The sequence below is a fragment of the Salvelinus namaycush genome, unplaced genomic scaffold, assembly GCF_016432855.1.
Source record: "Salvelinus namaycush isolate Seneca unplaced genomic scaffold, SaNama_1.0 Scaffold4057, whole genome shotgun sequence".
NCBI lineage: Eukaryota > Metazoa > Chordata > Actinopteri > Salmoniformes > Salmonidae > Salvelinus > Salvelinus namaycush.
The window spans coordinates 7,501-16,631 of NW_024061072.1; the positions used below are offsets into that span (position 1 = coordinate 7,501).

At 47.5% G+C, this 9,131-nt stretch overlaps 1 protein-coding gene across 1 annotated transcript in view; it reads left to right on the forward strand.

The window, feature by feature from the left end:
• The window catches only part of LOC120041101 (prospero homeobox protein 1-like), a gene marked incomplete at its 3' end in the record, with an annotated part of 6,401 nt that extends 2,464 nt beyond the window's left edge, over nucleotides 1-3,937 (forward strand). The window contains exons 2-3 of the mRNA XM_038986068.1: nucleotides 195-767; nucleotides 2,729-3,937. Of these exons, the coding sequence (XP_038841996.1) occupies nucleotides 195-767; nucleotides 2,729-3,937 (1,782 nt within the window). The remainder of the gene's footprint in view (nucleotides 1-194; nucleotides 768-2,728) is intronic.
• Nucleotides 3,938-9,131: the final 5,194 nt, after the last annotated feature.

A 9,131-nucleotide genomic window follows, 5' to 3' on the forward strand; every position in this document is an offset into this window, starting at 1 on the left:
TTCATCCATCCATCTATTCATCCATCCATCTATTTATCCATCTATCTATTCATCCATCCATCTATTCATCCATCCATCTATTTATCCATCTATCTATTTATCCATCCATCTATTTATCCATCCATCCATCTATTCATCCATCCATCTATTTATCCATCCATCTATTTATCCATCCATCCGTTCCTTTCTTCCAGGGTAGTGGCGGTCTCTCCAGCGCTGGGTCAGATTTCCAAGCGGAGGATGTCTGCAGTAACTCCTCCCGAGACAGAGACAGCCCCCTCGCCCCCTCTCCTGCCCCCTCCTCCCCCTGCCTCCCCCCCTTCGGCCGCCCCCCTCCCCCCCACCCCTCTCTTACCCCTCTGGACCTGGAGCGCCTCACGGACGAGCACCTGCGTGCCAAACGGGCCAGGGTGGAGAACATCATCCGGGGCATGAGCCATTCCCCCTGCGTGGCTCCACCTGCTCTCCATCCCAGAGAGAGGGACAGGGACCGAGAGAAAGGGAACAAGACGGGGAGAAGAGAGGACAGGGAGAGGGAAAGGGACTGTCCCCCACTGCAGCCTCCCAGCCCTGGGTCTCTCTCAAGAGGGGGAGAGGGGTACAGGGAGAGCCGGGTAGAGACTAGAGGAGAGGGGTACAGGGAGAACAAGAGAAAGCAGCGTCTCCCCCAGCAGCAACAGCAGTCCTTTACTCAGCTGGTGTGTGTCAGACAGGAGAAGAGACAAGAGGAGAGACGACAACTCAAACTACAGCTAGAGGATATGCAGGTGAGGGGAAACACACACAGACACAACACACAGACACAGACACACACAGACACACAGACACACAGACACACACAGACACACCACACACTTCACGCTTTGGTAGTGAGTTGTAAATATGTCCATTTGTTAGAAAAGCGGGCAAAAGTTGAGTTTGAAACATGGCCTGTTTCTATTCCTACAGCTATCTATATATTCATGTTCATTATTCATTATTTAAATGTCTCAATATATTGTTTATTATTTATACACTGCTCAAAAAAATAAAGGGAACACTAAAATAACACATCCTAGATATCTGAATGAATGAAATATTCTTATTAAATACTTTTTTCTTTACATAGTTGAATGTGCTGACAACAAAATCACACAAAAATGATCAATGGAAATCAAATTTATCAACCCATGGAGGTCTGGATTTGGAGTCACACTCAAAATTAAAGTGGAAAACCACACTACAGGCTGATCCAACTTTGATGTAATGTCCTTAAAACAAGTCAAAATGAGGCTCAGTAGTGTGTGTGGCCTCCACGTGCCTGTATGACCTCCCTACAACGCCTGGGCATGCTCCTGATGAGGTGGCGGATGGTCTCCTGAGGGATCTCCTCCCAGACCTGGACTAAAGCATCCGCCAACTCCTGGACAGTCTGTGGTGCAACGTGGCGTTGGTGGATGGAGCGAGACATGATGTCCCAGATGTGCTTAATTGGATTCAGGTCTGGGGAACGGGCGGGCCAGTCCATAGCATCAATGCCTTCCTCTTGCAGGAACTGCTGACACACTCCAGCCACATGAGGTCTAGCATTGTCTTGCATTAGGAGGAACCCAGGGCCAACCGCACCAGCATATGGTCTCACAAGGGGTCTGAGGATCTCATCTCGGTACCTAATGGCAGTCAGGCTACCTCTGGCGAGCACATGGAGGGCTGTGCGGCCCCCCAAAGAAATGCCACCCCACACCATGACTGACCCACCGCCAAACCGGTCATGCTGGAGGATGTTGCAGGCAGCAGAACGTTCTCCACGGCGTCTCCAGACTCTGTCACGTCTGTCACATGTGCTCAGTGTGAACCTGCTTTCATCTGTGAAGAGCACAGGGCGCCAGTGGCGATTTTGCCAATCTTGGTGTTCTCTGGCAAATGCCAAACGTCCTGCACGGTGTTGGGCTGTAAGCACAACCCCCACCTGTGGTCGTCGGGCCCTCATACCACCCTCATGGAGTCTGTTTCTGACCGTTTGAGCAGACACATGCACATTTGTGGCCTGCTGGAGGTCATTTTGCAGGGCTCTGGCAGTGCTCCTCCTAATCCTCCTTGCACAAAGGCGGAGGTAGCGGTCCTGCTGCTGGGTTGTTGCCCTCCTACGGCCTCCTCCACGTCTCCTGATGTACTGGCCTGTCTCCTGGTAGCGCCTCCATGCTCTGGACACTACGCTGACAGACACAGCAAACCTTCTTGCCACAGCTCGCATTGATGTGCCATCCTGGATGAGCTGCACTACCTGAGCCACTTGTGTGGGTTGTAGACTCCGTCTCATGCTACCACTAGAGTGAAAGCACCGCCAGCATTCAAAAGTGACCAAAACATCAGCCAGGAAGCATAGGAACTGAGAAGTGGTCTGTGGTCACCACCTGCAGAACCACTCCTTTATTGGGGATGTCTTGCTAATTGCCTATAATTTCCACCTGTTGTCTATTCCATTTGCACAACAGCATGTGAAATTTATTGTCAATCAGTGTTGCTTCCTAAGTGGACAGTTTGATTTCACAGAAGTGTGATTGACTTGGAGTTACATTGTGTTGTTTAAGTGTTCCCTTTATTTTTTTGAGCAGTGTATATATTTTATATTTATTGATTTATTGATACATGTATATGCTGTATCATTGATCTGTTTATCTATTTGTTATTGATTGATTGCCATGTTAAGTTCAATGGTGTATTTTAACCGTTTGTATTGTTTCTACAGAAGCAGCTTCGTCAGCTGCAGGAGAAGTTTTATCAGATCTATGAGACTGAGACTGAGGAGGAGGAGGAGGAGGAGGAGGAGGAGGAGAGAGCAGGAGGAGGGGAGGAGGACGGGAACCTGTCAGAGAACAGCGTCCGCTCCGACGGTTTGGAGAACACACGCGGCAACCGTAACCGTGCCGACGGTATCTGTGATGACCTGTCAGAGTTGGTTGACGACCCAGGTCTGTTTCTGGACCGAGCCAGAGCACTGTTACGAGAACAGGCCCTGGTGGCTGGAGAGAAGGATGAGGAGGGAGAGAAGGAGGAGGGAGAGAGGGAGGGGGGAGAGAGGGAGGGGGGGAGGAGGCTGAAGAGGGATTGGGACCGAGGGGAGAGAGGGGCAGGAGGGGGGCCGATGCGAGCAGAGGGGAGGCAGCTAGCCGAGACTCTAAAACAGGAGCTCAACTCTGCCATGTCACAGGTGGTTGACACCGTGGTTAACGGGTTCAACCATAAACCACCCAGCCATCATCATCTTCAACACCATCCCTCTCATCACAGTGGCTCCCAAAACCCCCCCTCTGCCACTAAAGCTCCCTCACAGGCCTCCTTCCCTCGCTTCCCCCCCTCCCTCGCCACTGACTCTCGCTTCGGGGGAGTCAGCATGAACATGAACGGCGACAGCCCCAACTTTCCCTCAGCCAATCAGAGGCTGCCGTGCTTTGGCGACGTCATCATCCCGAGCACGCTGGACTCGTTCGGGGGCCTCAGTGTTCCGACGGCCGGTGACCAGACAGAAGCAATGCCTCTAGTGGTCAGGAAGACCAGCGCCGACCCACACCAACAGAACCCCTCTCTCCCTCCTCCTCCTCCTCCTCCTCACCCCCACCACCCCTCCCTCCATTCCTCCCCCCTCTCTGCCTCTCTGGGGTTCTCCTCTCCCTCCTTCCGACACCCCTTCCCCCTCCCACTGATGGGCTACCCTTTCCAGAGCTTCTCCAAAGACCAGCGCTCCTCCCCTGAGTCCATGGACCTCTCCAGGGAAACTGTGGGGCTGCGGACCAAGATGGTGTCGGGCGGGGGCGTCCATTTTGTCTCCCACCACCACCACCACAGGCAGAGCTCTCCGCCCCAACATGGAGGAGGGAGCGAGGGGCTGTCGCTCATCAAGTCAGAGTGTGGAGACCTTCAGGACATGGCTGATATATCACCTTATTCAGGAAGTACTGTATCCTTCCTAGTGAAGTCTGTGTGTGTGTGTGTGTGTGTGTGTGTGTGTGTGTGTGTGTGTGTGTGTGTGTGTGTGTGTGTGTGTGTGTGTGTGTGTGTGTGTGTGTGTGTGTGTGTGTGTGTGTGTGTGTGTGTGTGTGTGTGTTTCATTGGACAACAGAGACGTGTCAGCAGTGGCCGTACAAGTCTTTAGTTTCAATGAATCTCCATGAATTGGTTCCATCTCATTCCCCTGTGTTCTCCTGACGGGGGGGGGGATGGGCTTCGCGGGTCTTGCAAGGGGAAGATTAAACAGGTTGCACACTGATCTCTGGGCTTTCAAGTGAGAGCAGCTGGGAGTGGTGCTCTTAGGTACTGACAGACAGACAGACAGACAGACAGACAGACAGACAGACAGACAGACAGACAGACAGACAGACAGACAGACAGACAGACAGACAGACAGACAGACAGACAGACAGACAGACACACACACACACACACACAAACACACACACACTGTATTCTACACACACACACTGTCTCACCATCTCTCAGAAACCCCTCTTTCATCACAGCACTGTAAGACTTTGTACATAAACGCTCAAAGCAAATCATACTTCACACAGTGTGTGTGTGTGTGTGTGTGTGTGTGTGTGTGTGTGTGTGTGTGTGTGTGTGTGTGTGTGTGTGTGTGTGTGTGTGTGTGTGTGTGTGTGTGTGTGTGTGTGTGTGTGCGTGCGTGCGTGTGTGTGTCTGTGTGTGTCTGTTCGTGCATAACACTCAAAAGCTAATCGTATTTCAAAGAAAGGAACAGAGAGGATGATGGGTGGAGTGGGAGAGAGGTCTGGAGAAACAAGTGTTCTAAACTAGGGAGGGAGAAGTGTTCTAAACTAGGGATGGAGAAGAGAAGTGTTCTAAACTAGGGATGGAGAAGATAAGTGTTCTAAACTAGGGATGGAGAAGAGAAGTGTTCTAAACTAGGGAGGGAGAAGTGTTCTAAACTAGGGATGGAGAAGAGAAGTGTTCTAAACTAGGGAGGGAGAAGAGAAGTGTTCTAAACTAGGGATGGAGAAGAGAAGTGTTCTAAACTAGGGATGGAAAAAAGAAGTGTTCTAAACTAGGGATGGAGAAGAGAAGTGTTCTAAACTAGGGATGGAGAAGATAAGTGTTCTAAACTAGGGATGGAGAAGAGAAGTGTTCTAAACTAGGGAGGGAGAAGTGTTCTAAACTAGGGATGGAGAAGAGAAGTGTTCTAAACTAGGGAGGGAGAAGAGAAGTGTTCTAAACTAGGGATGGAGAAGAGAAGTGTTCTAAACTAGGGATGGAAAAAAGAAGTGTTCTAAACTAGGGATGGAGAAGAGAAGTGTTCTAAACTAGGGAGGGAGAAGAGAAGTGTTCTAAACTAGGGATGGAGAAGAGAAGTGTTCTAAACTAGGGATGGAGAAGAGAAGTGTTCTAAACTAGGGAGGGAGAAGATAAGTGTTCTGAACTAGGGAGGGAGAAGAGAAGTGTTCTAAACTAGGGATAGAGAAGAGAAGTGTTCTAAACTAGGGATGGAGAAGAGAAGTGTTCTGAACTAGGGATGGAGAAGAGAAGTGTTCTAAACTAGGGAGGGAGAAGAGAAGTGTTCTAAACTAGGGAGGGAGAAGAGAAGTGTTCTAAACTAGGGAGGGAGAAGAGAAGTGTTCTAAACTAGGGAGGGAGAAGAGAAGTGTTCTAAACTAGGGATGGAGAAGAGAAGTATTCTGAACTAGGGATGGAGAAGAGAAGTGTTCTGAACTAGGGATGGAGAAGAGAAGTGTTCTAAACTAGGGATGAAGAAGAGAAGTGTTCTAAACGAGGGATGGAAAAAAGAAGTGTTCTAAACTAGGGATGGAGAAGTGTTCTAAACTAGGGATGGAGATGAGAAGTGTTCTAAACTAGGGAGGGAGAAGAGAAGTGTTCTAAACTAGGGAGGGAGAAGAGAAGTGTTCTAAACTAGGGATGGAGAAGAGAAGTGTTCTAAACTAGGGAGGGAGAAGAGAAGTGTTCTAAACTAGGGATGGAGAAGTGTTCTAAACTAGGGATGGAGAAGATAAGTGTTCTGAACTAGGGATTGAGAAGAGAAGTGTTCTAAACTAGGGAAGGAGAAGAGAAGTGTTCTAAACTAGGGAAGGAGAGAGAAGTGTTCTGAACTAGGGATGGAGAAGAGAAGTGTTCTAAACTAGGGAGGGACAAAATAAGTGTTCTGAACTAGGGAGGGAGAAGTGTTCTGAACTAGGGATGGAGAAGAGAAGTGTTCTAAACTAGGGAGGGAGAAAAGAAGTGTTCTGAACTAGGGAGGGAGAAGTGTTCTGAACTAGGGATGGAGAAGAGAAGTGTTCTAAACTAGGGAGGGAGAAAAGAAGTGTTCTGAACTAGGGAGGGAGAAGAGAAGTGTTCTAAACTAGGGAGGGTGAAGATAAGTGTTCTAAACTAGGGATGGAGAAGAGAAGTGTTCTAAACTAGGGAGGGAGAATAGAAGTGTTCTGAACTAGGGAGGGAGAAGAGAAGTGTTCTAAACTAGGGAGGGAGAAGAGAAGTGTTCTAAACTAGGGATGGAGAAGAGAAGTGTACTAAACTAGGGATGGAGAAGAGAAGTGTTCTAAACTAGGGAGGGAGAAGTGTTCTAAACTAGGGGTGGAGAAGAGAAGTGTTCTAAACTAGGGATGGAGAAGTGTTCTAAACTAGGGATGGAGAAGTGTTCTAAACTAGGGATGGAGAAGTGTTCTAAACTAGGGATGGAGAAGTGTTCTAAACTAGGGATGGAGAAGAGAAGTGTTCTAAACTAGGGATGGAGAGGTGTTCTAAACTAGGGATGGAGAAGTGTTCTAAACTAGGGATGGAGAAGTGTTCTGAACTAGGGATGGAGAAGTGTTCTAAACTAGGGATGGAGAAGTGTTCTAAACTAGGGATGGAGAAGAGAAGTGTTCTAAACTAGGGATGGAGAAGAGAAGTGTTCTAAACTAGGGATGGAGAAGTGTTCTAAACTAGGGATGGAGAAGAGAAGTGTTCTAAACTAGGGATGGAGAAGAGAAGTGTTCTAAACTAGGGATGGAGAAGAGAAGTGTTCTGAACTAGGGATGGAGAAGTGTTCTAAACTAGGGATGGAGAAGTGTTCTAAACTAGGGATGGAGAAGTGTTCTAAACTAGGGATGGAGAATAGAAGTGTTCTAAACTAGGGAGGGAGAAGATAAGTGTTCTAAACTAGGGAAGGAGAGAGAAGTGTTCTAAACTAGGGATGGAGAAGAGAAGTGTTCTAAACTAGGGATGGAGAAGAGAAGTGTTCTAAACTAGGGATGGAGAAGAGAAGTGTTCTAAACAAGGGATGGAGAAGAGAAGTGTTCTGAACTAGGGATGGAGAAGATAAGTGTTCTAATCTAGGGATGGAGAAGATAAGTGTTCTAAACTAGGGAGGGAGAAGTGTTCTAAACTAGGGATGGAGAAGAGAAGTGTTCTAAACTAGGGAGGGAGAAGAGAAGTGTTCTAAACTAGGGAGGGAGAAGATAAGTGTTCTAAACTAGGGAGGGAGAAGAGAAGTGTTCTAAACTAGGGATAGAGAAGAGAAGTGTTCTAAACTAGGGATGGAGAAGAGAAGTGTTCTGAACTAGGGATGGAGAAGAGAAGTGTTCTAAACTAGGGAGGGAGAAGAGAAGTGTTCTAAACTAGGGAGGGAGAAGAGACGTGTTCTAAACTAGGGAGGGAGAAGAGAAGTGTTCTAAACTAGGGAGGGAGAAGAGAAGTGTTCTAAACTAGGGATGGAGAAGAGAAGTATTCTGAACTAGGGATGGAGAAGAGAAGTGTTCTGAACTAGGGATGGAGAAGAGAAGTGTTCTAAATTAGGGATGAAGAAGAGAAGTGTTCTAAACGAGGGATGGAAAAAAGAAGTGTTCTAAACTAGGGATGGAGAAGAGAAGTGTTCTAAACTATGGATGGAGATGAGAAGTGTTCTAAACTAGGGAGGGAGAAGAGAAGTGTTCTAAACTAGGGAGGGAGAAGAGAAGTGTTCTAAACTAGGGATGGAGAAGAGAAGTGTTCTAAACTAGGGAGGGAGAAGAGAAGTGTTCTAAACTAGGGATGGAGAAGTGATCTGAACTAGGGATGGAGAAGAGAAGTGTTCTAAAATAGGGAGGGAGAAGAGAAGTGTTCTAAACTAGGGATGGAGAAGAGAAGTTGTCTAAACTAGGGATGGAGAAGATAAGTGTTCTGAACTAGGGATTGAGAAGAGAAGTGTTCTAAACTAGGGAAGGAGAAGAGAAGTGTTCTAAACTAGGGAAGGAGAGAGAAGTGTTCTGAACTAGGGATGGAGAAGAGAAGTGTTCTAAACTAGGGAGGGACAAAATAAGTGTTCTGAACTAGGGAGGGAGAAGTGTTCTGAACTAGGGATGGAGAAGAGAAGTGTTCTAAACTAGGGAGGGAGAAAAGAAGTGTTCTGAACTAGGGAGGGAGAAGTGTTCTGAACTAGGGATGGAGAAGAGAAGTGTTCTAAACTAGCGAGGGAGAAAAGAAGTGTTCTGAACTAGGGAGGGAGAAGAGAAGTGTTCTAAACTAGGGAGGGAGAAGAGAAGTGTTCTAAACTAGGGAGGGAGAAGAGAAGTGTTCTAAACTAGGGATAGAGAAGAGAAGTGTTCTAAACTAGGGATGGAGAAGTGTTCTAAACTAGGGATGGAGAAGTGTTCTAAACTAGGGATGGAGAAGAGAAGTGTTCTAAACTAGGGATGGAGAAGAGAAGTGTTCTAAACTAGGGATGGAGAGGTGTTCTAAACTAGGGATGGAGAAGTGTTCTAAACCTAGGGGGATGGAGAAGGTCGAAGGGGGATGGAGAAGTGTTCTGAACTAGGGATGAGAAGGTGTTCTAAACTAGGGATGGAAGAAGTGTTCTAAACTAGGGGATGGAGAAGAGAAGTGTTCTAAACTAGGGATGGAGAAGAGGAAGTGTTCTAAACTAGGGATGGAGAAGAGAAGTGTTCTGAACCTAGGGATGGAGAGAGAAGTGTTCTGAACTAGGGATGGAGAAGTGTTCTAACCTAGGGATGGAGACAGGTGTTCTAAACTAGGGATGGAGAATGGAAGTGTTCCTAACTAGGGAGGGAGATGTAAGTGTTCTAAACTAGGGAAGGGAGAAGAGAAGTGTTCTAAACTAGGGATGGACGAAGAGAAGTGTGTCTAAACTAGGGATGGAGAGGAAGTGT